Consider the following 24,182-nt stretch of genomic DNA (forward strand, 5'->3'; position numbering starts at 1 on the left):
CACATAACGTGTCGATTTATTTGATTTTCAAAGCCTCTGAGATTCTTTTATAAGCAATAAAATCAACAAACTCATTAAAGCCAGCTAGCTTGGTCATTTACACAATGCAGCTATTCTCAACCTTGGGGTCGGGACCCCAATTGGGGTCGCGAGATGATTTCTGGGGGTCGCCAAATCATTTTGGAAGTCAGCTCTGTCTCCACTGTGTTAAAGTGTTCATGTGTTAATGTGTTTCTGGTCACTTAATGTCATTTTGTGTTTGTTTTTTTTTCATTTTGTGTCTTTTTAGGCCATTTTGTGTATTTTTTTTTATCATTTTGTGGTCAATTTGTGTCTTTTTTGGTCATTTTGTGTCTTTTTTTATCATTTTGTGTCTTTTTTTTTTATCATTTTGTGTCTTTTTTTAATAATTTTGTGGTCAATTTGTGTCTTTTTTGGTCATTTTGTTTCCTTTTTTGTCATTTTGTGTCTTTTTTTGTCAATTTGTGTCTTTTCTGGTCATTTTGTGTCTTTTTTGGTCATTTTGTTTCCTTTTTTGGTCATTTTCTGTCTTTTCTGGTCATTTTGTGTCTTTTTTGGTCATTTTGTGTCTTTTTTTACTCATTTTGTGTCTTTTTTTTATCATTTTGTGGTCAATTTGTTTCTTTTTTGGTCATTTTGTTTCCTTTTTTGGTCATTTTGTGTCTTTTCTGGTCATTTTGTGTCTTTTTTGGTCATTTTGTTTCCTTTTCTGCTCTAGCCGTGGTGAGTCCCAGTCCGAGCTCACTGTCACATAAAGACACCACCTGTCTGTGTTTCAGAGCTTCAGGAGCTGAACACGCCACCGCCTCCAGAAAGATGATATTGTCCCGATGGGCAGCGAGCCACCTCCACAGATACACAATCTTCTCATCGCACACCCAGGGGTTTCTTGCTATGATCATCCTGAAAGAGGGTTTTATCTGGTCCAGCAGCCCCGGGGGGAGATGCTGCAGCTGATTCTGGTTCAGCAGCAGAAGTTCAAGATGCTGGAGACCCTGGAGGAGGGTCGCCGGCAGCTCTCGGAGCCGGTTCTCCTGCAGGAACAGCTGGGATAGCTTCAGGTTGTGGCTGAAGATTGTAGGATTGAGGGAGATTAATTTGTTCTTTTTTTGTCATTTTGTGTCTTTTTAGGCCATTTTGTGTCTTTTTTTTAATCATTTTGTGGGCAATTTGTGTCTTTTTTAATCATTTTGTTTCCTTTTTTTTGTCATTTTGTGTCTTTTTTGGTCATTTTGTGTTTTTTTTATCATTTTGTGGTCAATTTGTGTCTTTTTTAGTCATTTTGTTTCCTTTTTTTGTCATTTTGTGTCTTTTTTGGTCATTTTGTGTCTTTTTTAGTCATTTTGTGTCTTTTTTTATCATTTTGTGGTCAATTTGTGTCTTTTTTGGTCATTTTGTTTCCTTTTTTTGTCATTTTCTGTCTTTTTTGGTCATTTTGTGTCTTTTTTGGTCATTTTGTGTCTTTTTTTTTATCATTTTGTGTCTTTTTTTATCATTTTGTGGTCAATTTGTGTCTTTTTTGGTCATTTTGTTTCCTTTTTTGGTCATTTTCTGTCATTTTTCTGGTCATTTTGTGTCTTTTTTGGTCATTTTGTTTCCTTTTTTGGTCATTTTCTGTCTTTTCTGGTCATTTTTTGTGTCTTTTTTGGTCATTTTGTTTCTTTTTTGGGTGATCCGAACTGTGCGTGTGAGATTATGTTCAGTGAGTGGGGGTCGCAGACAACATGCAAGTTAAATTGGGGGTCGTGACTCAAAAAGGTTGAGAACTACTGACATAATGGACTAGGTTTGATATTACCATCATACCTGTAAAGTTTATTTTGACCATGCCTCTGCTGTAGCCGTGGTGTGACCCAGTCCGAGCTCACTGTCACATAAAGACACCACCTGTCTGTGTTTCAGAGCTTCAGGAGCTGAACACGCCACCGCCTCCAAAAAGATGATATTGTCCCGATGGGCAGCGAGCCACCTCCACAGATACACAATCTTCTCATCGCACACCCAGGGGTTTCTAGCTATGATCATCCTGAAAGAGGGTTTTATCTGGTCCAGCAGCCCCGGGGGGAGATGCTGCAGCTGATTCTGGTTCAGCAGCAGAAGTTCAAGATGCTGGAGACCCTGGAGGAGGGTCGCCGGCAGCTCTCGGAGCCGGTTCTCCTGCAGGAACAGCTGGGATAGCTGCAGGTTGTGGCTGAAGATTGTAGGATTGAGGGAGATTAATTTGTTCTTTTTTTGTCATTTTGTTTCCTTTTTTTTTTGTCATTTTCTGTCTTTTTTGGTCATTTTCTGTCTTTTTTGGTAATTTTGTGTCTTTTTTGTCATTTTGTGTCTTTTTAGGCCATTTTGTGTCTTTTTTTTATCATTTTGTGGTCAATTTGTGTCTTTTTTGGTCATTTTGTTTCCTTTTTTTGTCATTTTGTGTCTTTTTTGGTCATTTTGTGTCTTTTTTTTATCATTTTGTGTCTTTTTTTATCATTTTGTGGTCAATTTGTGTCTTTTTTGGTCATTTTGTTTCCTTTTTTGGTCATTTTCTGTCTTTTCTCGTCATTTTGTGTCTTTTTTGGTCATTTTGTTTCCTATTTTGGTAATTTTCTGTCTTTTCTGGTCATTTTGTGTCTTTTTTTGTCATTTTGTGTCTTTTTTAAATCATTTTGTGTCTTTTTTTTATCATTTTGTGGTCAATTTGTGTCTTTTTTGGTCATTTTGTTTCCTTTTTTGGTCATTTTCTGTCTTTTCTGGTCATTTTCTGTCTTTTTTCGTCATTTTGTTTCCTTCTTTTGTCATTTTCTTTCTTTTTTGGTCATTTTCTGTCTTTTTTGGTCATTTTGTGTCTTTTTTTTTTATCATTTTGTGGTCAATTTGTGTCTTTTTTGGTCATTTTCTGTCTTTTCTGGTCATTTTGTTTCTTTTTTGGGTGATCTGAACTGTGCATGTGAGATTATGTTCAGTGAGTGGGGGTCGCGGAAAAATGCATGTTAAATTCGGGGTCGTGACTCAAAAAGGTTGAGAACTACTGACATAATGGACTAGGTTTGATATTACCATCATACCTGTCAAGTTTATTTTTACCATGCCTCTGCTATAGCCGTGGTGAGTCCCAGTCCGAGCTCACTGTCACATAAAGACGCCACCTGTCTGTGTTTCAGAGCTTCAGGAGCTGAACACGCCACCGCCTCCAGAAAGATGATATTGTCCCGATGGGCAGTGAGCCACCTCCACAGATACACAATCTTCTCATCGCACACCCAGGGGTTTCTCGCTAGGATCATCCTGAAAGAGGGTTTTATCTGGTCCAGCAGCCCCGGGGGGAGATGCTGCAGCTGATTCTGGTTCAGCAGCAGAAGTTCAAGATGCTGGAGACCCTGGAGGAGGGTCGCCGGCAGCTCTCGGAGCCGGTTCTCCTGCAGGAACAGCTGGGATAGCTTCAGGTTGTGGCTGAAGATTGTAGGATTGAGGGAGATTAAATTGTTCCCGGCGAGATTCAGGATCTCCAGGTGGTGCAGGCTCTGCAGAGCGTCAGCTTGTAGGTCTTGCAGATTGTTGTCACTCAGGTCCAGATTCTCCAGATTGGGCAGCTTCTGCAGCAGAGCGCTAGCTACACTTGTTAAACGGTTTCCAGACAAGTCAATCCAGGTCACGCTACTGTTGCCAGAAAACCACTCGGCATCGGCTTTTTCAATCCGATTATTCTTCAGCACCAGACTACGAAGCGATTCGTGGCTGAAGATGTTGGCAGGAAGGCTAACCAGCTGGTTTCCTGTCAGATCCAGCTTGTTCAGGAGAGGAACATCCTGCAGGAGATCAGCGGGGAGGCTGCTCAGGTTGTTGTGGTACAGCTGGAGGTTGGTTAAAAGGGGCACGGCTCTCAGATCAGCGGCTGAGATGCTGCTGAGGTTGGTGGACTGGATGGACAGTCGAGTGGTGTTGGAGGGTAAACCGTCATGTGGCAGCGAGCTCAGGCTGCACTCCACCTCCGCACCCGAGGGTGAAAAGAAACAGGAGCACAAATCTGGACAAGAGTGGGCGCATTGAGCCAAAGCGCTGAAAGTCAGGAGCAGCCACAAGTTCATCCTTAAAGCACTGCACCAAGGAAACATGCACAGTTTCAAAAAGAGACAAAAAATAACACTCCAACTGTAAAAAAGGTTTGTAGAAATAACAGTAAAACACTGTCAAATACATCAGAAATAGGGCATAAAATGAAAAATTGTATATCACTGTACAACTGCATCTAAAATGTAGTGAAGTAGAAGTATAAAGTTACATGTGTAAATACTCAGGTAATGTTAAAGTACTTCAGTATAGTACTTGACTGAAGTACAGTACTTGAGTACATCTTGAGTTACATCCCAAGAGGCCAATATTAGCCGATAGAATCAGCCTGTTATATCAGTCTACACTGTAAAAAAGGTTTGTAGAAATAACAGTAAAACACTGTCAAATACATCAGAAATAGGGCATAAAATGAAAAATTGTATATCACTGTATTAGACGCTTTTAATTACCATAAATCAAAGAATAGCACAAAACTTTTACTTTTTTTCTGTCATAAACTGGAAGAAACACACAGGTTTTAGGTAAAATATAACATTTTCATGCAAAATTTGTGGAGAAATACCATGATGTATGAATGAATGACACAATTATCCTAAAAAAATAACAGGATTATTCAGACTAAATCACAGTTTTTGCTGATATTTACATTTAAATTTAGAATAGAAAATCCACTCACTCGCCGGTATTTTTCTGTAAATTAAACAGATTATTTTTTACAGTGTACGAATGATCAAGTATTTACAAGTAAGCTCACTGTGTTGTCAAAATCTGATCATAAATGCATAACTTTACCTCAAAGGCACTGCAGTATTCCTTCTGTTTTTCACTTCAGTCTTGGTGTTAGACACTGTTGTCGAGTGTATTTGTTCCCTGCAGTGAGTGAGGACAGAATGTTGCAAGAGGCAAACAAAACCAAGCAAACAAACCAGCTCATCATCCACCGAGTGGTGACTTTTCTGTTCTTTTTACAAAAGTAAAGACATTACCACACACAAATCAATAGCTTTTTTTTTTTTTTAATTCCTCCAAGAACATTTTTATGCAACAGCAAAGATTGTTCCGAGAATAATGACTCTCCGGCTTACTTTTAGTTTAAGTCCATGGTGTTAATTGGCCGTCTGATAAGATGATAAGAACAAGACTTGTCAGCACTTTCAGCCCGGTGCTGTGGAGGAGCCCAAGGGTAGGTTGGCTGATATATACATTTATGGTGTTTCCTTTCTTACTGAAACGGAATTAACCCATTTGTCATTTTACGGTCTTTTACTGTCATGGTTTAGCAGTTTTTCACTGTAAAATCTACAGACATTTTTTACAGTGTACATTCAACACATTTTACCTGCAATTAACCTTCTGGAGTCCATCTATTTATTGAAAATAACATGTTTTATTATTTAAAATGTGAATTTTCTTTCTACAATGAAAACTATAACTATTTTAATTTACATGCAAATAGACTGTTTTGTAGTTTTATTATTTATTATTTTTTCTGCTGTTTTTGTGCGTATAAATGGTAAAAAAAATAAAATAAAATGGTACATTTCCACAGACACCTTTGTCTTTTGTTTGTATTTTGGGTTCCTGGCAGCTTTATACTTTGTTAATTAAAATAAAATGAAATCTGACTGATAGCCAAGTTTGTGTGGAGAAAAAGGAGCATTAATGCATAGGAAGTCGACAAATTTGAACCAAAATCTCCTGAACTTCAGAGGTTTAAAGTAAAGACAAAAGAGACAGACATTCTAAAAGGCTCTCTATCATTTTTAATCATACATTCACATTACTCTGATAAAAGAGAACATTTCAGTGAAAGTAAGACATCACTACATCAGATAGAGTGAAGATGGAAAATGTTTAAAGGTTTAGTTCACTTTCTTTCAGTGAAATCACCGAGCGTCCCACCAGAGATGGCGGTGCAGCACATATGACGGACTCTGGCAGATAGACTTTGTCCTTATTCTTCAGCATCCACCTCCACAGGTACGCCATCTTCCCGTCACACTGCCAGGGGTTACCGCTCAGGTCCAGCGCCTCTTCATCCAGGGAGCTCAGCGGGTCGAGGAAACCTGCAGGGACGTGGCTGAGCTGGTTGTCATCCAGACTCACCACACTGAGCTGATCGAGCCCCTGAAAAAGGTTTTGGGGAAGTTTTTGGAGCTTGTTTCTATTGAGGAACAGGTAGGTGAGGTTATGGGTGTTTTGAAAGATGGATGCATCCAGGGTGCTGAGCTTGTTGTTGCGCAGGTTAAGCCTCTCCAGTTTGGGCAGCGAGTCCAGAGAGTTTGCAGAGATCTTCTCTAGGCGGTTGTTGCCCAGGTCCAGATTATCCAGGTGGGGCAGCTTCTGAAGCAGAGCAGCCGGGACCTGCGTTATTCTGTTCCCAGATAAGTCCAACCAGGTGATGTTGCTGTTGTCAGGGAGCCACTTCGCTTCGGCCTTTTCGATCAGATTATTCTTGAGCACCAGGTTGATGAGCGGGGCGTGGCTGAAGACGTCTGCCGGCAGCTCGGACACTTTGTTCCCCGTGAGGTCCAGAGTGTCCAGGTGAGGAGTTCCTCGGAGGAGATGAGAGGAAAGGTTCTGCAGCTGGTTGCTGTACACGTGGAGTCCTTTCAGCATCGGCGTGGCGCTCAGGTGGTGCTCGGAGATGGAGGTGATGTTGGTGAATTGGATGGTCATCAGGGTGGTGTTCCTCTGGAAACCGCTGGAGGGGTACTCCGTCAGGGGAGAGTCGTTGCAGACGACCTCAGTTGATCTGTAGTAACATTTGCAATGTAGTGGGCAGGACTGAGCTCCATGGCAGAAAAACGCCAAACAGAAGAAAGCAAGGGCACACCAGGACGCCATCACTAGAAGAAAAGAGAGGATGCAGAGAGAGAAATGTGAGACCAGAAAGTATTTAAATACCCTGTTGAAGTATTTATTTTATTTTTTTAATCATATTTTTTTATTGGAAATCAGCATTTCTAAGCATAAATACAAGACATAACTTATTCAACAGCTGTTTTCCACATTTTTGTTTTTTAAACCAACCTGGTCTCAAAGAAATCCGTGAAATAGCCACGGATTTCGCTTAACTCGAAATCCGTGGAATAGCCACGGAATCGCTCAAATTTCCGTGAAACTGACACGGATTTCGCTACAATGCAAGTTAATGACAGTCATATCCCGTGGCTATTCCATGGATATTTGTTCCTATTGGTTTGTTCCAAGTCACGTGACTTTCAAGGTCCCGGCGGTCAGAACAAAAAACATGGCGGACAGTTCTCTCATTTTTAGTGAAAAATCAATATTTTGACTTAGTTTCTGCATAAAAATGGATTTTGATCACATTTCTAGCGAGAAATATATGTTTTATTTTCTAAATATTCACTCAGTGAATGTACATAATCACTTTGTATGTTGGAATAGCCACGGGATATGACTGGCATTAACTTGCATTGTAGCGAAATCCGTGTCAGTTTCACGGAAATTTGAGCGATTCCGTGGCTATTCCACAGATTTTGAGTTAAGCGAAATCCGTGGCTATTTCACTGATTTCTATGAGACCAGGTTGTTTTAACGGTGCATTAGAACGAAGAACCAAAAAAAAGACAACCCTCAAAACAAAAAGAGAAATAAATACAATACAATAAAATACCTAGCGTTACAGAAATATAAAGGGAGGCAAAAGAGTAGAGAAATAGAAACATAAACAATTATACTTACAATTCAATACATAAATAAACACAGGATGCCAAATATGTGCTAATTTAAAAAAACCCTTGATAAAATAAATGAAAATGGGATGCATCAAATGGACTCAGTTGGGGTCCAGAGAGGTGAGGGAACTCACATCTTTTATAAAAAAAATTGGCTGCTGAGCCTCTCAAGGAATATTTATTTTTTTCCAAAGACAATGTTACAATTAATAATTAATTTCCAATTTAATTGAATGCGGGCTAAGTATATTAAGTTGAAGTATTTCACAGCAGCACAAATCATCCCCACTTCATGCACATGATGTATCAAAGTAAAACATATGTTCATGCACAAAATAAAACTTACTGTTCTTTTCTAGTTGGACGAGTATCAGCCGGACCTGCTTCTTATATCAGATTCTGCAGCGGTCACTTGCAAATAACTGAGTCATTTGGGGAGCAGAATCCCCCAATCTAATCATTACTTATTGAGTAAACAAGGACTCACCAACTACACAGTCATTAGTCAAGGACAGACGGTTGCAACAGACTGTGTGAGTCCAACCTGCAGGAAAAGTACAAGAGCTGGAAACTTACTTTATGTTGGTTTATTAAGGAAATGTTGTGCTAAAACCTGATGAATGTCAGATATGATGTGGATTTCTGTGTGCTTATGTGAGCATACAAGGTTTATGATTTTTTTTATGGTTTGCCGCAAGTGATGAACTAAGTCAGATTGTTTTTTTTTGTACTTTGGATATTTTACGTGGGAGGAGAGAGGGAGGGAGAGAGCATGTGAGAAAAAGATAAAGATGACAACAAGTCCTCCAAACCGTACGACCTCATATGTCGTTTGCACCAAAGGACCTTTATGTTTAAAAAAAAAAAAAAAAAAAAAATAAAAAAAAAAAAGCACTGCTGGCTGCAGGACATCAACACATCCTCATATATAAACATATCGCTGTTGTGTAAAGGCTGCAGTTTTATTAGGATTAGGCTGCAAATAACTCTACGGTTAGAGTAAAAAATATATGGTGAGGCGTTATAAAAATCGTACTTTTAAACAATTTCTCCTTTTTAAACAGCTGTTTGCAGGATGTACAGTAAGGAGGCAATGTATGGATTTGTGGCTTTGTATATATATAATACAGTGGGGGCTCCACGGTGTGTATTGGTTAGCATTCTTACCTCACAGCAAGAGGGTCGCCGGTTCGACTCCCGCCTACGGCTCTTCTGTGTGGAGTTTGCATTTTCTCCCCATGTTAGCGTGGGTTCCTCCCACAGTCCAAAAACTAACTAGTTAACTAGTGACTCTAAATTGCCCGTAGGAGTGAATGAGAGCGTGATTGTCTGTCTCTATGTGTCAGCCCTGTGATAGTCTGATAGTCTGAAAACCTGTCCAGGTGTACCCCGTACCCCAAGTAGTAGTGTTTCTGTGAGCAACACCTCATGGGATGAGGTGTTGCTCACAGAAACACTACTACTTTTGTCCACTGGGGTCGCCAAAATAAACACAGAATAAAAGTTCCTTGTAGTTGCTTTTTGCAAAAGTATCAATAGGCATGTTTCCACTGAGTACTTTCTGAGTACTTTTTTGAAAGCAGCTGAGCAACAGAACGACGCAGCAAGTAGTGTTGTCAACTTAGCGAGTTTTTCGCTGTATTGAGACTATTCAGACCCTCGAGAGACTCTTTGTCTATATATATAGACTATTCAGACCACTCTAGAGACTCTTTGTCTCTATATTTAGACTATTCAGACCCTCTAGAGACTCTTTGTCTCTATATTTAGACTATTCAGACCCATCTAGAGACTCTTTGTCTCTATACTTAGACTATTCAGACCCATCTAGAGACTCTTTGTCTCTATATTTAGACTATTCAGACCCTCTAGAGACTCTTTGTCTCTATATTTAGACTATTCAGACCCTCTAGAGACTATCGACAAATCTAGCAACTTTTTCTGGTGTTATTGGAGACTTTTGGAGACTTGTTCTCTTATTAGCGAGTAGCAGGCACCGTCCCAAAGCACTCACAAGCGGTCCAGTCCTCCTGCAGCAGTCTCTCCCAGCTGCAGTCAGCAGAGCAGGAGATGTTAACCTCTCAGTTTGCACGAGTCTGCAAATAAATCACACGTGAAAAATCGCCGCCTCAACCGTATCCAATCAGAACCTGATGGAAATGTGTCTTATCATTAGCAACATATATCAGTTTTCAGAGTTAAATTATTGATGTTGCAGAAAAGTGGATCCAATGAGTGCTATATCATTATATATTACATCATTAGCATTTTTATTTCTGATGCATTAATATGCAAGAAGCATTTTACTGTTGTAGCTAAATGATGTAGAGCTAATTTAATATTATAAACGAATGGTAGTTTAATCTAGAATGCATTGTACACTGTAAAAAATTTAATTTGGAAATAGGTCGTAAAATTAAACATTGTACATCACCGTATAGATACTTTTAATTACTGTAGAATAGCATGAAACTCTAAATTCTACTGTCAGAAACTGTAGAAAACACAGTTTTGCTGTAAAAATATAACATTTTCATGTAAAATTAACCATGTTGACACAATTATCCTAGAAGTAATGGGATTATTCGGTATAAATTACAGTTTTTGCTGATATTTACATTTACATACGCTCACTGTATTTTTTAAAATGAAGTTCTGGCAACCACAGCTGCCGGTATTTTACCGTAAGTTAAACAGATTTTGGTAACACTTTACAATAACCAGCTAAATAATGTTTATAGATGGTTTATAAACCTATTATTAACCATTTTCAAAGTGCTATACATATTTAACCTTTAAATGTTTTCCACCAACTTCTTAAAGGTATTTGAATCATTTCAAAATCATTAACATACTTAATATGTTGTTAAAAATGTTAAAATGAGTGCAACTGAAACTATTAATTATAAATTAATTGTTTGTTATTGGTAAAGTAAATATAAACTTACATTAATATACCATCTATTTGCCATTTATAAATGATTTAGTGAGTTAAACATTAATAAATTATGTATTTATCATTCTAAATGCCCTTCATACTGTTTATAAATGATGATTAAACATTAATAAACTATCTGTTTACCATTTATAAATTATGGTTATTGTAAAGTGTTACCCAGATTTTTTACAGTGTATTTTATAAAATCATTACGTATTTTGTAATACGTAATTTTATTTGTAAGGAAAACTCAGAAAAATTACAACATTACCTTCTGAATTTTAGTATAAAATACTCAGGTAAAGAACCTGTTCTCAGGTACAGCACTTGAGAAAATGCAAGTAAAAAGTCCTCTTAGAAATGCAAATTAAAAAGACGAGAGCTAAAAGACTAGATGTTGATTCACGATGAGGAGGAAGGAACAGCAGAAGAAATCTGCGTGCCACCTGGGGTCTCAGCAGGCAGGTACAGCAGCTCTTCATGGTTATTTAAGCAGAACATACAGTCACACAGCTGATAGACAGAAAGGATTAGACCTGCAGTATGAAATACGATTTTAGCAGATGGGCAACATGATGAACCATTACATTATTTATGATGAGTGCCAGTTGGCTTTAGGCTGTTCTGAAAGATTTATTTCAGTCAAGCCCACTCACTCCACATGCAGTTGAGAGATAGAGACGGACCTATTCTGGTGGAGTTCAAACAGTCTCTAAAATACTGTCGTCAGATAGAAGAACACCTCTGAAGGACCACTACTGCATTCCCAGAACATTTCTGCTTATGTCAGGGGCCAAACACTGGGGTGGGCAACTTAAATGCTGCAGGGGGCAACAATTTTTCATGGACACGACCACAGGGCCACATATAGGAGCGTGCACTGTAAAAAAGGTTTGTAGAAATAACAGTAAATCTCTGTCAAATACATCAGAAATAGGGCATAAAATGAAAAATTGTATATCACCGTATTAGACACTTTTAATTACCGTAAATCATAGAATAGCGCAAAACTTAAACTTTTTTCTGTCATAAACTGGAAGAAACACACAGTTTTGCTGTAAAATATAACATTTTCATGCAAAATTTATGGAGAAATACCATGATGTGTGAATGAATGACACAATTACCCTAAAAATAACAGGATTATTCAGACTAAATTACAGTTTTTGCTGATATTTACATTTAAATTTAGAATAGAAAATCCACTCACTGTAATTTTTACGGTGAAGTTCTGGCAACCACAGCTGCTGGTATTTTACCGTAAATTAAACAGATTATTTTTTACAGTGTGCACTTAACCAGATATAATGAAACTGTAATTTTAAATATGTTGTAACTTAACATATTTCATGCCCAAATGCATATATAACAGTATAAATAGGAATACAAAAGGTTTGAAGCAAATAAAAAATAACCACTTACTGTGATTTCTTTTTTTTTCAGTGCAAGAACAGCAGACCAACATTAATTGCAAGAAGTAATTTTGTGCATTTTTACACTGCACTTTTAAAATTTAATGCTCAAATGCATGTAGTTGTACTGAGGGCCACTTCAAGTATCAGCATCAAAATGTACTTAAAGTATCAAAAGTAAAAGTACTTGTTTTGCAGAATGGACCCAGTCAGACTGTTTTATACTGTATGTTCCAAATATATTGTTGGTGATTTATGTTCATTTATGTAAGCAGTGGTTTAATTTTCAACAAGATAGAGCTAATTTGACCTACTTATTATACTCTCACGAGGTTTAATTTAAAAGAAAGGCAAAATCAATTTTTAATTTATCATGTTTTTTATGTTAAATCTCAACCTGTAAAGTAAATAAAGCTGTCAGCTAAATGTAGTGGAGTAAAATGTACAATATCTGCCTCAAATGTAGTGAAGGAGATGTATAAAGTTACATAAAATGGAAATACTCAAGTACAAGTACCTCAAAATTGTACTTAAGTACAGCACTTGAGTAAATGTACTTAGTTACTTTTCACCACTGACACTGCATATATAATTTGCTGTAATGAGTAAATCTTAAGATAATTAAGATCTCACTGATACCTCATTAATAATTCAGCTACAGTGCAAGAAAATAAACATAGCATGTTTCATAATGAGTTTTAGGAGCTGTAGAGAGACAGAATCAGGCTAGTAGTAGACGGATTTCAGAATAAAAGCCTTCTATAAGAAGTGAGGAGCATTTATGGGTACAAGTCAGGAACCGGCCTACCTTACATATCTCAAGGGTGCTGAGGCCAAAAAAAATGGTTCCCAAGCGAAATTTTGAGTTTTTGACCTTCTAATTTGTATCAAATGGCCACCAAATTGCCCATCTTGCTCAGTCATTGGACCATTTCCCCTGAGATATATATATATATATATATATATATATATATATATATATATATATATATATATATGACACAAATAATGCTTAATCTCACCTTAAAAATTGGTATTTTGCATATACATATATATCTATATATATATATATGCAAAATACCAACTTTTAAGGTGAGATTAAGCATTATTTGTGTCATTTTTTTAAGGCCGACATAAATATTCAATCAATATCACTTTTAAATGTTCCATGTTTATATTGCATATATATACACTACTGGTCAAAAGTTTTACAACACACCAACTTTTCCAGAATTTAATTGAAAATGATGCAGTTTAATGTCTCAGTGTACTCAGAAATGAATGCACATTTGCAACATTTAAAATTCTTTAGAGCATGATAGTGTTTTGAAAGTAAAAAAAAGATTCAAAATCACATTTTATGTTGGACTAAAGAACTAAAAAAAGACACAAAATGATCAAAAAAAGACACAAAATGACTTACAAAGACATGAAAAGAATTCAAAAATGGCCAAAATAGCCCAAGACTCCATAGAGTTAAGTTGTTAACCCATTTCTTGTTCCCTGAAAAAGGCCTACTTGTATAATTCTGAAATGTACATTATTTTTCAGTTTTGGTTCAGCTTACCTTTTTTTATTTACCTCTGGCAGTTCACCACTTACCTTTGGACCCTTTCAAGCTGTTCATTTGACTTGAACTGCTTGAATTTCAATAAAAAATGGAAAAATTGGGGTGTTCTAAAACTTTTGACCGGTAGTGTATATATATATATATATATATATATATATATATACACATATAAAAGACACTGAGCCTCCACTATATCCTTGCTCTGACTCTAGACTATAGATCCAGAAACTTAATTTCCTCATCTTTGATTGCCTACTTACAAAAAAACTAAGGGGAAATGGTCCAACGACTGAGCAAGATGGGCAATTTGGTGGCCATTTGATACAAATTAGAAGGTCAAAAACTCAAAATTTCGCTTGGGAACCATTTTTTTTGGACTCAGCAGCCTTGAGATATGTAAGGTAGGCCGGTTCCTGACTTGTACCCATAAATGCTCCTCACTTCTTATAGGAGGCCTTTATTCTGAAATCCGTCTCGACTATTACTGAAGAGGAAATTATTGCATAAAATACAGATTGAAAGGTTTCAAATCAAGGCAAATAAATTAATCATTAGGTCTGCTGTCATGCTTTTTTTTTTTTTTTTGTTATTGACACTCTATCCTTGGTGTTGAATTTAAAATGATGAATGCAAACTGAATGATTCATTTCCAGGGTAACAGAATTTATTTTAATTCGTCATGAATGGTGAGAAAGAAAACACATCGTTTTCAGTTCAATTCACATTATTCTGTCTTTGCTGTAATGGATCTACTGAGTGTAATGAAAGCTGGATTCATTTACCAGACACGCATATACTGTTTAACCCTCAGGGCCCACTAAGGACATTTTCAGCCATTTCAGAAATTTTTCACTTTATTTTTGGCAATAATTTTGGCTGTGATACTGCAAATGACATGATTTTTGGAAGAAGGATTTCTTTCTTGATATATTTTGAAATTCTAATTGAATTTTTTCTAATGGCTCTAGAATACACTGTGTACAAGCTTACTACCCTTTCGAGCCCTTTCGGGCTGAAAATGTCCACCTCCCAAAAAATGCTATAAAAACCTTACAGATTAATATTTTTTTCTACTTTTTTTATGCATAAACCTCTAAAACAACTTCTGCCCTGCTCAAAACTACCAAATATTCAAAGATTTTGAGAATTTCAACCCTTTAATTGCCAGTTTGATTGCACAATGTCACTGTTTTTCAAAGAAAAAACACAAAAAGAAAAATAATAATAAAAAAAAAAAAGATAATTTTTGGCTTTTTTTCTCAAAAAACTCTCAAAATCTTTGAATGTTTGGTAGTTTTGAGCAGGGCAGAAGTTGTTTTAGAGGTTTATGCAGAAAAAAGTATAAAAAAAATATGAATCTGTAAAGTTTTAATAGCATTTTTTTTTTTAGAGGTGGACATTTTAAGCTCAAAGGGCTCGAAAGGGTAGTAAATTAAAATGGGCCCTGAGGGTTAATGTGCTATATCCTCACCTATATCCATAAAAATAAACGTCACATACTATAGCTACACATTCTGTGCTACAATACACAGACAGACCTGTTAATCCTATATACAAAAACACCTCACACACACACACACATCCATGTGAGTCACTGCATCCATCAGAATAAAAGGTCCATGTTCTATTTGTCATGATGGTTATAAAATAAGGCAGTGTTGAATTTACTTTACTTTTATGTCTCACTCTATAATGAACACTCATTTTCTCCTTGTTAAAAACAGACCCTGTTCTCATGACGACAGCCCGTTTCTGAGAATGTTTCTGTCCATGATTAGCGTTTTTTTTTTTCCTTTCTTTTTTCTTTTCAGTCCCTGAAGAAATAACACACGAAGGCACGGCGTCCAGACTGCGGTTATTAATCCACAAAGATGAAAATACAACATCTCTGCTCAGCCAGGGTTAACTGTGAAGAGAAAGAGAGAGAGAGAGAGAGAGAATTATGTGAAAAACCTGGGATGCTACCAACAGAATGGCTGGACTTCAAAGGCACGCCCACACAAAATCCACACATATTAAACGGGGAAGCTATCCAGTAGCCACACAATGCGTGAGTGAAATGCATAAAAAACAGACAGATATGGGAATTATCTCAGTCTGCATGTTTGCAAGAAGCAAAATAATAAAAAACAAAGACAAAATTACCCCCAAAAAAAGACACAAATTGACCAAAAAAGACACAAAATGACCAAAAAAGACACAAAATAACCAAAAAAAAGACACAAATTGACCACAAAAGACAAAAAAATACATTGCGTGAGTGAAATGCATAAAAAACAGACAGATATGGGAATTATCTCAGTCTGCATGTTTGCAAGAAGCAAAATAATAAAACACATTTTTGTGATATAGGCTCGTTCGCTTTTTTTTTTTTTTGAGTTTGAAGATTGACACCAATAATTTTGGTAATTTTGGTACTGTGTAGAAGAATAGTTCCTCTGAGCAAAAAAAAAAAAAAAAAGACACAAAATGACCAAAAAAAAGACACAAAATGACCCAAAAAAGAAACAAAATGACCAAAAAAAAGACACAAATTGACCAAAAAAGACACAAAATGACCAAAAAGACACAAAATAACCAAAAAAAGACACAAAATAACCAAAAAAGACATAAAATGACCAAAAAAGACACAAAATAACCAAAAAAAGACACAAAAAGACCAAAAAAAAGAAAACAAAATTACCAAAAAAGACACAAAATGATCAAAAAGACACAAAAAGACCAAAAAAAAGACACAAAATGACCAAAAAAAAACACAAAATGATCAAAAAGACACAAAAAGACCAAAAAAGAAACAAAATGACCAAAAAAGACACAAAATGACCAAAAAAAGACACAAAATAACCAAAAAAAGACACAAAAGACCAAAAAAAGACACAAAATTACCAAAAAAAGGAAACAAAATGACCAAAAAAGACATTGCGTGAGTGAAATGCATAAAAAACAGACAGATATGGGAATTATCTCAGTCTGCATGTTTGCAAGAAGCAAAATAATAAAACACATTTTTGTGATATAGGCTCGTTCGCTTTTTTTTTTTTTTTTTGAGTTTGAAGATTGACACCAGTCTGCAGCTCGGCCTGTCACAATAATTACTGTATCCACTTATCGTTTGGTATACAGTACAGGCCAGAAGTTTGGACACACCTTCTCATTCAATGCGTTTTCTTTATTTTCATGACTATTTACATTATAGATTCTCACTGAAGGCATCAAAACTATGAATGAACACATATGGAATTATGTACTTAACAAAAAAGTGTGAAATAACTGAAAACATGTCTTGTATTTTAGATTCCTCAAAGTAACCACCCTTTGCTTACTAGAATATAAGACATGTTTTCAGTTATTTCACACTCTTTTGTTAAGTACATAATTCCACATGTGTTCATTAATAGTTTTGATGAATTTACAATGTAAATAGTCATGAAAATAAAGGAAACGCATTGAATGAGAAGGTGTGTCCAAACTTTTGGCCTGTACTGTATAAAAATGGACACAGTAGGTTTTTTTTGGACTCAATATATTGTCGTTTACTTGCGTGACCTTTTGTGCTTGTGTTGTATTTAAAGTAAAGCTGTAAATGTTTGACAGGCACTACGAATTGGCAAAAAAAACAACTATATTTCCCATCAGCCATTCCGGCTGTTTATATGTTATTTTAATAATAAAATAATATAATACACAATGATTATCTGATTATCTGTTTTATTTATCTAAGATAATTTAATTTTTTCCCCCCACATTTCCATTCCAATGTTTAATATTCTGGAGATTTAAAAATTGAAAATGTACTTTTGAGACTTTGTGCATTTTGATGCTAATACTTTTACTGCTTTAAAGTTTTTTTAACGTGTCTTAACTGGCCAACCAAATTTGTTATATGTAGAATTTTTAAGCTAAAAAAATCACAATAATTTATTTGACCTTTGACCCCAAAAATGTAGTTACTGCACTCTGGTTTTGCATTACCATTAAAACCTTTTACAGCAATGCAAAAATAGAGTGCAGTAACTACAATGTTGTTGACTTCTTTCAGCTTTTTATATTTTGTTTTCAGTGAAGAAAAAATTTCAAATTATTTTTCTTATCAGTGTATTTAAAAGTGTCTAAGAACTATATTCAATGATTTTTGTGTATTTTAGACTTAATATTATAAAGAAATGTTATATTTTAGTCTTAATATAATCTTCTCTCACTTTTTTACTTCATCACTATCAAGATAATAATTTACCTTTCAAATAAACATATAATTTCTATTATATTTATGTTTAAATTAGTATATATATATATATATATACACAAAGCAGACTGTGGTAACTGCAATTTACTTGGTTTTGAGTTGGATTTTGTGGTTTTTATATCATTATTTCTCTGAAATAAAGCAAAATTGAAGTCTAAAACTTTGTCGTAAGATAAAACAGACATCAAGGAGTTCATTTTTAGTTAAAACTCAATTTCATCATACTTTTCTTTTAACTTTGCTGAAGTTTAAACACACAGTTCATGTTTTCCACTCAATTGAAAATGTATAAATCACACCAAAACATGCCTCTGGCCACTTTAAGGCCTCCTATTAATGTCAAACACACATGCTGAGGTCCAGTTACCCTCTGTCCCCCCTCTCCTTCACTTCCTTCAGAAGAAAATATCATCATCATCATCATTATCGACATCATCCAACGGCCAACTCCAGTCTTTCAGGCCAAACTCAAGCAATCTGAAACAGTAAGTACCAGAAGATTCACTACAGAGTGTTTTATAAACCGCCGGGGCAATACACGCCGCGTTCAGCAGGGGGCGGCGTGGAGCTGGAGGAGTTAATTATGATGACGGGAGTGTTAATGCAGTAGTTCTCAACCTTTTGGAGTCGCGACCCCCAATTTAACATGCATGTTGTCCACGACCCCCGCTCACTGAACACAATCTCACACGCACAGTTCAGATCACCCAAAAAAAGACACAAAATGACCAAAAAACACACAAAATGACATAAAAAAAGACACAAAATGACCAAAAAAAGGAAACAAAATGACCAAAAAAGACACAAAATGACTAAAAAAAGACAAAATTACCAAAAAAAGGAAACAAAATTACCAAAAAAGACACAAAATGATCAAAAAGACAAAAAAAAAAAAAAAAAGACACCATGACCAAAAAAAGAAACAAAATTACCAAAAAAAGACACAAATTGACCAAAAAAGACACAAAATGACCAAAAAAGACACAAAATGACCAAAAAAAGACACAAAATGACCCAAAAAAGAAACAAAATTACCAAAAAAGACACAAAATGACTAAAAAAAGACACAAAATGACTAAAAAAAAAGACACAAAATGACCAAAAAACGACACAAAAAGACCAAAAAAGACACAAAATGACATAAAAAAAACCCACAAAATTACCCAAAAATGAAACAAAATTACCAAAAAAGACACAAATTGACCCAAAAAAGATACAAAATGACCAAAAAAGACACGAAATGACCAAAAAAGACACAAATTGACCAAAAAAGAAACAAAATGATCAAAAAAGACACAAAATGACACAAAATGACCAAAAACACATTAACACATGAACACTTTAACACAGTGGAGACAGAGCTGACTTCCAAAATGATTTGGCGACCCCCAGAAATCATCTCCCGACCCCAACTGGGGTCGGGACCCCAAGGTTGAGAACAGCTGCGTTAATGGACACAGCAGGGCGGCGTTATGGAGGTTATGGAGGGCGGGGCAGGCGCAACAAGCTCTGCTACTACTTACAGTCTCCCTGCACGAGAGACGTTAGAATGGTGAGGGGTCAGAGGTCAGAGGTCAGGGGTCAGTGGAGGATGATACGGAGCATGGGGCCAGAGCTGAGTGAGGGATGAGAGCCGTTAGAGAGCAAACTGAGTCTCAATCCTTTACAGTTTTTCACTTTGGTGCATTTCTCACATCAATTTTAACATTTGCACAACAGTTAGTTCAACCTCCACCAAGGTTATAATAGTTTTGGATTTTTCATTAGTTTTAGTTTTAATTTCGTTGTGAATTTTTGTTTTCAAATTCAGTTAGTTTTAGTTAGTTTTTAGAGTGAGTTTTCTAGTTTTAGTTTAGTTTTTAGTTTTTGAAAATGCTTAGTTTTAGTTTAGTTTCGATTAGTTTTAGTGTTAGTTTGTTTTTTTGTAATGGGCTATACGTTGGGTGCCAGATTCAAAGAGGTCATAATAAATTTTGCCATTTTATCCATCTCAGCCCCAATAATAATAAATATTAACTCTTACAGTTCTGGGTGTTTTGAATTGTGGTTCTAGTGTAAACATCCCAGTCTCAGTAAACATATTCACCATGTGTTGCATGTTCAAATAGAAACACTGAATTATGAATGAAAAAAGTTGACAGAAAAGAAAACTAAGGACATTTTCACTATAATTTTAGTTAGTTTTAGTTAGTTTTGTAACCACAAAATACAGTTTCAGTTAGTTATCGTTTTTTAAAAACTCTAGTTTTTATTTTTATTTCAGTTAACGAAAATGTTTTTTCAATTCTAGTTTTCGTTATTTCGTTAGTTTTCGTTAACTATAATAACCTTGACCTCCACAACATTTAGTCATTTGTGCTCATCATAGTAGTAGTTTCTCATTCATTACAACTAATTACAAATGCTTTTGCACTGTAAAAAAGGTGTTTAGTCTAAAAACAAGATAAAAACAGTAAATCTGAGGGAAATGATCTTGCTGCATGGACAGATAATTTACCTTGACAAGATTTCTTAAATTAAGATTGTTAAATCTAGAAATAAGCATGTTGAACGCTTAAAATAAGGAATTAACTCTTAAAACAAGATAAATTATGTAACACTTCTAAATCTAAAGTTTTTTTTATCTTGGTAAGAACCAAATAATCATCAGGTCACTCTGCTCGGGCCAGTTCATCACTGCTGGCAGCTTTAATTTATCTTGTTTTATGAGTTAATTTCTTTTAAGCATACAACATGCTTATTTCTAGATTTAATAATCTTAATTTAAGAAATCTTGTCAAGGTAAATTATCTGTCCATGCAGCAAGATCATTTCCCTCAGATTAGTGTTTTTATCTTGTTTTTAGACTAAACACCTTTTTTGCAGTAAAGTTACTATGTACAGTGTTTATGTTCACTTAAATAAAACGTTTCAATAAAACTACTTGTGACATGTCAGATTTGACTTTGACTGAACATTTGCTCTCACTTTGTGATAAAAATATCAGGATATATATCGTTTATCGATATTCAACCTAAATATATCAGGATATGACTTTTGGTCCATATCGCCCAGCCCTAGTGTGAACCCTGGAGACAGAAACAATTCTGGTTTCTCCTTTCTTTTTGATGAAAACTTAATGAGGTAAAAAAGTTCCTGAATACTAAATAGAGGGTCCCTAAAAAAAAAAGATTGATTGAGTAGAGCAGCTATGGCTGATGTGCCAGATGGTTTGTTACAACAACCATCTGAGAAGTCGTCAATGAAAACTGTTTGGAAAAGGACAGGCACTAAAAAACTTGGTCGCGGACTCAACACTGTAAAAAATGTCTGTAGATTTTAAGGTTAAAAACTGCTAAACCACGACAGTTATTTACTATAAAATGATAAATGGGTTAATTTAGGTTCAGTAACACACCATACATGTATATATCAGCCACAGTAGCAGTTATAAGCCATCACTGTAATTTTTGCATTTCTTTTTTGTAAAAATACTTTCTCTCACTGTTAAACGTACTAAACACCATATCTCTAACAAAAATATACTGTAATATTAATGGTAAAATCTTTAATTTATGCAGCATTTATAAAGTATTTTCTGGTCAATTATATGGCGGAGCAGCGTTTCTTCTGATGGAAAAACTTTTTTTTTTGGTAAAATATGGAATAAAATGACAATCTTAAATGTGAAATCAACAGTGCTAATATCATTTTACCGTAATATTAGAAAAAGTTGCACCGTTTTTATTACGGTAAAGTTCTGGCAACCACAGCTGCCAGTTTTTTACCGTAAAAACATTTTTTTTTTTACAGTGTGGATTAAACAGTGAGCGTAAATTTGGAACTGTGTTGTTTTTACTATTGCACTTGTGTGTATGTTAAACTTGTATTTTATGTCTTTTTGTCTTCTACTACATTTTGTAAATCAAATTGCCCCTCGAGGACATTAAACTTTTAATAAAAATGTAAAATTATATTATATAATAATTTTAAAATGATTTTTTAATAAAATAAAATAAAAACAAAAAAAGATTATACCTATATATGTACTTGGGTACATGTATACACTCTTCAAAAAAAAAGAAAAGAAAAAATAAGCAGAGACATAAATAAAAATACATAAATAAAATCAAATTTAAAAAAATAAAATTAGTTTATATGTATTTAGTGGTATATAAATATAAATAAATATGTCATTTTTAACTTGTTTTTTTAATAAAATTAATAAAATTAGTTTATATATATATATTTTTCCTACTCTTTTAAAAAAAAACACTTTTTTTTTTGGTAAAATATGGAATTAAATGACAATCTTAAATGTGAAATCAACAGTGCTAATATCATTTTACCGTAATATTAGAAAAAGTTGCACCGTTTTTATTACGGTAAAGTTCTGACAACCACAGCTGCCAGTTTTTTACCGTAAAAACAACATTTTTTTTTTTTTTTTTTACAGTGAATGAACCATCTGTCACTATCTAACTTCATCCAATCTGATCACATTTCTCGTCTCCTCACCTGGTTTTCCCTGACGGCTGCGTTCTGCTCGGCTGGATCTTGATGGCGCCGCGGTGTCTCGTCGACAGGTGAGGCGAGCCCCTGGGCGAAGGGTGCGGCGAGACTTTTGGCGAGGAGCGTGCCGTGGCTTCAGGGAGGTTGTTGTGCACGGCGGCGGGAGGACTCATGGTCGGGTGTTTCCTCGGGATGCGTTTGAGGAGGTGGCTGACCCAGCGCTGCTGCTCCTCACGAGAGTTGCTCAGCAGGAGCAGCTCCTTGGCCGTGGACATGTCGTAGTTCACTGTGGAAGAAAGAAAGAGATTTAAAACAGGAGGTCTGGTGTGTAGAACCTGATAATGTAATAAATTCACGATAATGTAATAAAAATCTGCACTTGAGTCCATTGAAAATGTAATAAAACCTGATAATGTAATAACTTCCCGATAATGTAATAAAGTGCATTTCCCAATAATGCAATACACTTTTTACCAATAATGTAATAAAGTATAACATTAATGAGAGGTTATAACATTATCAGGTTAGCCTTCATTTTGCAAGTCCTGATAATGTAATAATTCCCGATAATGTAATAACCCTGATAATGCCATAAAAATCTGCACTTGAGTCCATTGAAAATGTAATAAAACCTGATAATGTAATAACTTCCCGATAATGTAATAAAGTGCATTTCCCAATAATGTGATACACTTTTTTTTTTACCAATAATGTAATAAAGTATAACATTAATGAGAGGTTATTACATTATCAGGTTAGCCTTCATTTTGCAAGTCCCGATAATGTAATAACCCCAATAACGAAATAAAAAACTACAGTTGAGTTCATTGAAAATGTAATAAAACCTGATAATGTAATAACTTCCTGATAATGTAATAAAGTGCATTTTTCCAATAATGTAATAAAATATAACATTAATGGAAGGTTTTTGATCAAATAAAAGATGGCGGAAAATTTATTTGATCAAAAGACTACTACTTTGCAACAATAATATGATAAGTGGTATATTAATTTCAGTCAGTTTTAAGCTAGAAATAGAAATTCTAAAATGTGTTTTTCTGCTCTTTATTAGTTGTTCTTTTAGTTGTATATGGAAAATATTTGGGTTTTCGACTCAAACATGACCTTAGGCTCTGAGAAAAGTCATTAACAGTCTAATGGCAAATCATAAAACTAATAGATAAATTATCTAATGATGAACTGCAAGTTGCACCTCTTAATATCTAGTCTCATAAAGCCACAACAATAATGTGTCAATGCTCAAAAAAAGGCCTGATTGCACCAGTTATAATTCTGGAATAAGGACAAAAAAAGCTTGTGCTTGTTTGTATTTCCTTCAACCAATCACAATCATCTTAGGCGAAGCTAAGCCCAGGATGCAGCAACGATGCCAGATCGATAGTGGAAGTGGAGCAGGATAATGTCTGGTGAGTGAGACGACTTAATATCTAGCACAATAGTTTCTGTCAGGAATCCAAAGCAAACAGCAGCTGCTGGAACAGGCCCAGTGATGATGATGTGCTGCATCTCAATCCAGCAGGAAAACTACAAGTGTGGTTTTATAGTCTCCCTAACTCTGATAAGTCCTTCTATGTGCCAACACAAGGCTATCAATCTAACCCAACTCTTAAATAAGTCATCAGCAAGATGGTTTCTGCAGGTTTCAACAAGTCAAAAGGGCTGTTTCCACTACCGGCAATAACCGGAATGAGGCGGGTCTCACTTGCTGAAACACCTCTAATTTTTTGTT

The 24,182-nt window shown here is 35.4% G+C and overlaps 3 protein-coding genes across 3 annotated transcripts in view; all 3 read right to left on the minus strand.

Moving 5' to 3' along the window:
- Positions 1 to 735: 735 nt before the first annotated feature.
- On the minus strand, positions 736 to 5,441 carry LOC131991436 (leucine-rich alpha-2-glycoprotein-like). The gene is made up of 3 exons (XM_059356893.1): positions 5,417 to 5,441; positions 4,870 to 5,038; positions 736 to 4,101 (listed from the first exon to the last, which is right to left on the minus strand). Exons 1-3 carry the CDS (start codon positions 5,439 to 5,441, stop codon positions 3,087 to 3,089), a joined length of 1,209 nt encoding a protein of 402 aa, XP_059212876.1. The 3' UTR covers positions 736 to 3,086.
- Positions 5,442 to 5,753: 312 nt separating this feature from the next.
- Positions 5,754 to 8,264, minus strand: LOC131991254 (leucine-rich alpha-2-glycoprotein-like). The gene is made up of 2 exons (XM_059356595.1): positions 8,125 to 8,264; positions 5,754 to 6,926 (listed from the first exon to the last, which is right to left on the minus strand). Coding segments are annotated over exons 1-2 (996 nt in total). The 5' UTR covers positions 8,126 to 8,264; the 3' UTR covers positions 5,754 to 5,931.
- A 7,056-nt stretch (positions 8,265 to 15,320) lies between these two features.
- The window catches only part of LOC131990838 (rho-associated protein kinase 2-like), a 102,345-nt gene continuing 93,483 nt past the window's right edge, over positions 15,321 to 24,182 (minus strand). Inside the window, exons 31-32 of the mRNA XM_059355996.1 lie at positions 22,439 to 22,718; positions 15,321 to 15,604 (exon numbers count right to left, since the gene is read on the minus strand). Of these exons, the coding sequence (XP_059211979.1) occupies positions 15,601 to 15,604; positions 22,439 to 22,718 (284 nt within the window). The 3' untranslated portion in view covers positions 15,321 to 15,600. The remainder of the gene's footprint in view (positions 15,605 to 22,438; positions 22,719 to 24,182) is intronic.

The sequence above is a fragment of the Centropristis striata genome, chromosome 18 (genome assembly GCF_030273125.1).
Source record: "Centropristis striata isolate RG_2023a ecotype Rhode Island chromosome 18, C.striata_1.0, whole genome shotgun sequence".
Lineage (NCBI taxonomy): Eukaryota > Metazoa > Chordata > Actinopteri > Perciformes > Serranidae > Centropristis > Centropristis striata.

Coding starts and splice junctions, on each gene's coding strand:
- LOC131991436 (XM_059356893.1), bottom strand. CDS start 5,441: ATGGACTCCAGAAGGTTAATTGCAG. Junction 5,039..5,416: donor CTCCAGAAGGTTAATTGCAG/GTAAAATGTGTT, acceptor TTTTGTAAAAAG/AACAGAAAAGTCACCACTCG. Junction 4,102..4,869: donor AATACTGCAGTGCCTTTGAG/GTAAAGTTATGC, acceptor TCCTTGGTGCAG/TGCTTTAAGGATGAACTTGT.